General features: G+C 37.5%; 1 protein-coding gene across 1 annotated transcript; it reads right to left on the bottom strand.

The window, feature by feature from the left end:
- Positions 1-2,767: 2,767 nt before the first annotated feature.
- Positions 2,768-3,490, bottom strand: LOC137951244 (two-component response regulator 24-like). Its single transcript, XM_068797859.1, has 2 exons — positions 3,221-3,490; positions 2,768-2,953 (listed from the first exon to the last, which is right to left on the bottom strand). Exons 1-2 carry the CDS (start codon positions 3,488-3,490, stop codon positions 2,768-2,770), a joined length of 456 nt encoding a protein of 151 aa, XP_068653960.1.

Below are 3,490 nucleotides of genomic sequence, written 5' to 3'. Positions count from 1 at the left end.
CTAGAGCTTCGCGTTTGCAAAGCGAACAGCAACCCTCGAGTTGGTGAACCAACTAGCGCAACCAAGATCCATGCCTCTTTGTGCGATTTGGTGAAAACAATTCTCACCAAAATCAAATAACATTAAATCAAGGGCGCTCTTCCATCACACATGGACGTACTCCAGGGTAAATGCTCCGCCCTGCCTCCGATATGAAGAACTCAGTTTAAAGAGCAGATGAGGAGGATAAATAGCGGTGCCTGCTTTCACAAGATCAGACCAGTGATCCATAAGACGCTGTGATTGCTAATAGCAATAACCAGGCAAATTCTTCAATTACTTAACACTAGTCCCAAAGTCAAGTATCCAATCAAGCAATTGGCATTTTACCAGAGATTTGATCCCAGCATCCCATTTGTTCAACTACTAAACTCAGGGTTGGGCTGCATTGTCTAGCTACAAGACACCCATTAACTGCTTGCTCAAAAGAAACTCGCTGGGATGACATTTGAAGTCATTGTAGGGTTGATGGATTGCCTTCCAAGTGACTGTGAAAACCTGCCCTTTATTACTTAATGATGTTGTAGGCATTAAAATTTAATCATCAAAATTAGAACTCTGATCAACAGTCTAGACCGTTGACATTGATTAGCGACCAATGGTTGATCACCCGAGTCAAAGCTCTCAACAGTTTATGCATAGAAATTTTGTGAAATAGTATGCTAATTGTCAAATTAAGAGTTTTGGCTAACTGTTAGTGAAAATGGAGAGGATTGCAAAGGGGATTACTACTAAAATGAAATTAGAGAAGAATACTACCTAGGCACCACCTAAGTAAAAGAGGTGGCAGAGGGTGACACATGACATCCTAAGAAAGCTCAACCTAAAGGAAAAAGGTAGTACCATTTCAAAATGGGTGAGATTAAGTGCCATACTATCATGGAAAAGAAAATGTGCCACATGCCTCTCTCACATTACAAGAGAATTCTACCTAAATAAAGAAGGTGGCACATGGGTGACACATGACATCATAAGAAAGTTTAACCTAAAGGAAAAAGATGGTACCATTTCAAAATGGGTGAGATTAGGTGTTATACTATTATGAAAAGAAAATGTGCCACATGCCAGTCTCATTTACCTTGTCAAGAGAGAGGGAGAAGATAAGAGAGAAAAAAAAGATGGGGTGATTAAACCACCTCCGCCATACTATAAATAGGGACCTCCTATAGAGGGTAAAGAGGATGTCTCAAAGGTATTTTGATATTTTTCTATACTTCTATAACCCTTTTAGGATGCCTGTTAGCTAGTCATTATGTGGTTAAATTTTCATGTCATTCTAAGGTGTTATTAGGAGATATAAGTCTGTACATGTAGAGGGGTATATTAGTCTTTTTTATAAGATATTCACTTAAGTAAGTATATAAGAGAAATTGGGGCCTATTTTTAGACCCATTGAAAATTGGTCATCAATGCATATTCTTCTAAAGCCTTCTTCTCTCTTTCTCTCGTTTTTCTCTCTCTATCTCTCCTATTATTCACATTTTCCATGGTATCAGAGATACGACTCATATAGTAAGTGAGTTTCTATGGGTGAACTCAAAGATACAAGAGCGGACTATCCCATTGTATGATGACAAATATGAAGACATGGAGCCATAAAGACTAAAGCAAAGAGAATCTGAGAAAAAATTTAACCCGAAGAGTCTAACAAATTTTGTCAAAAAAAATTGGCTCAACATCAGCTACGTATATGATTGGAAACTTTTTTTTCTCAATGTTAACCTTAATTAGGGTGTGTTTGTGCAAATAACATAGCTAGCAAAAAAATTCAATTTGAAGAAACTTTCATAGTGTTTGTACATTTTTTGGAATGAATTTTTTTTTTCATTTTTTGCCTAATTAAATATTAAAAATGATAGAACTTATTCTAATTTTACGAAAAACTTATTTTATTTTTAATATAAACACAAACAAACAAATAATCTATTTCCCATTGTTTTATTTTTAAAAAAATTCCTTTTATTTTATAAGACGTACAAACACAAAAAGAAACTTTTTTCAATAGAAAATTTTCAAAGAAAAAATCAGTAAAAGGGAAAAAGATTTACCATCATTTTGTTTCCGTGGGGCAACATTTAGTCGGAAGAGTGCACTAAAAGTAATGAACAACCAAAGGATTGTTCTTTGTTTTAAGATTAAGGTTTCAAAGTTTCAATCCCACGCCATCTTTATGTTGCAATAACACCTAACCCATTAAAAATATATTATTATTAATTTAAATTAATACAATTTATTAGCCCCACAAGAGCATACTACCTTTTTAAAAAAAAAGAAAATACATGAAATGATCAATTACCTTTTCTTTAAAATGGGCAACGGATATTGTTGCCCTTCTTAAATCCGACTCACGAGAGCGGCGGCTAGAAAGATTCTATCCGAACCTTTCAAACGATGCTTACAATTTGGTGGTGTATGAATATACATCCTAGTTAAACTGCGGACAAGTTGGGCAGCTTCCATGGGATTCAGAAGCTCGTCTTCCTACAGGAAAAAAAAAAAAAAAAAACTTGCTTGAACAAGCCGTAACACAGAATCCAAAATAAGATTTGCTAAATGAAGAGAGCGATAGTGATGACATGATTAACTGTCGATGATGTTTCAAGATTACGTCCAAAGGAAAAGTTCAAATGTGTTCAAATTAATTATATTACTGAAATAGGGTTCTGTACAGGGATGATTATTGATTTCATTAAGAATGAAGACAACTGGCTTCTCTGCTTGTTGCTCGTCAGCGGTTGCTAATGTCATCGTCTACTCGGTGAAGGATTTCGACGAGCGTCTGGCCACGTAGTGGCTTCACATAGAATTCATCCAGCCCTGCGGCAACAAATGCTTCGCGATCTCTGTCTCTGCAGTTCCCGCTCACCCCTACCATCCTTGCACGGACACCCATCTGCCTCAGTATTCTGGTGGCCTGACGGACATTGGGGCGAATAGAGAATCGTAAGCAAACGAAGCTAAAACAGAGTTCATTAGTTGCATCTCTATCCTTACTATCGTCTAGGTAGTATTATTTTACGATATTATCTCACTAAACTCGGATATCAGCGTGAACTGATTGATAATAATGTAATGGTCGAATTCATCGTCTCAATCTGAAGGTTCAGAAAAGGATATGTACTATCCATATTCATCTTTGTATAAGAAGGGCAGAAAAATCGAAATCATTAAGAGGATTCACCTGAGGACCGTCCATGACCGGCATCTCCATATCGATGAAGATGAGATCAAAGTTTGTGCCAGCAATGTGTAGGTCGACAGCTTCCTTCCCGTTCTCCACCTCCTTTGCTCGCATCCGAGCCCAACGGAGCATCGTCATCAGAACCTTCCGGTTCACTTTGTTATCATCCACTACCAGGACACTCACACCGTTGCAGAGTTTCACCGGCGGCTCTGAATCTCCAGCAGTACTACTAGCCGTTTTTGGGCTGTGGATGGTGTTGATTGCCAT

Source organism: Aristolochia californica, unplaced genomic scaffold (genome assembly GCF_029961685.1).
Source record: "Aristolochia californica isolate CCGP_79_NKW_82.1479 unplaced genomic scaffold, dmAriCali1.0.hap1 SCAF_1, whole genome shotgun sequence".
In the NCBI taxonomy this organism is placed as follows: Eukaryota; Viridiplantae; Streptophyta; class Magnoliopsida; order Piperales; family Aristolochiaceae; genus Aristolochia; species Aristolochia californica.
Note: the sequence above shows the minus strand (reverse complement) of the source record. Positions and strands in the feature narration are given on the sequence as shown.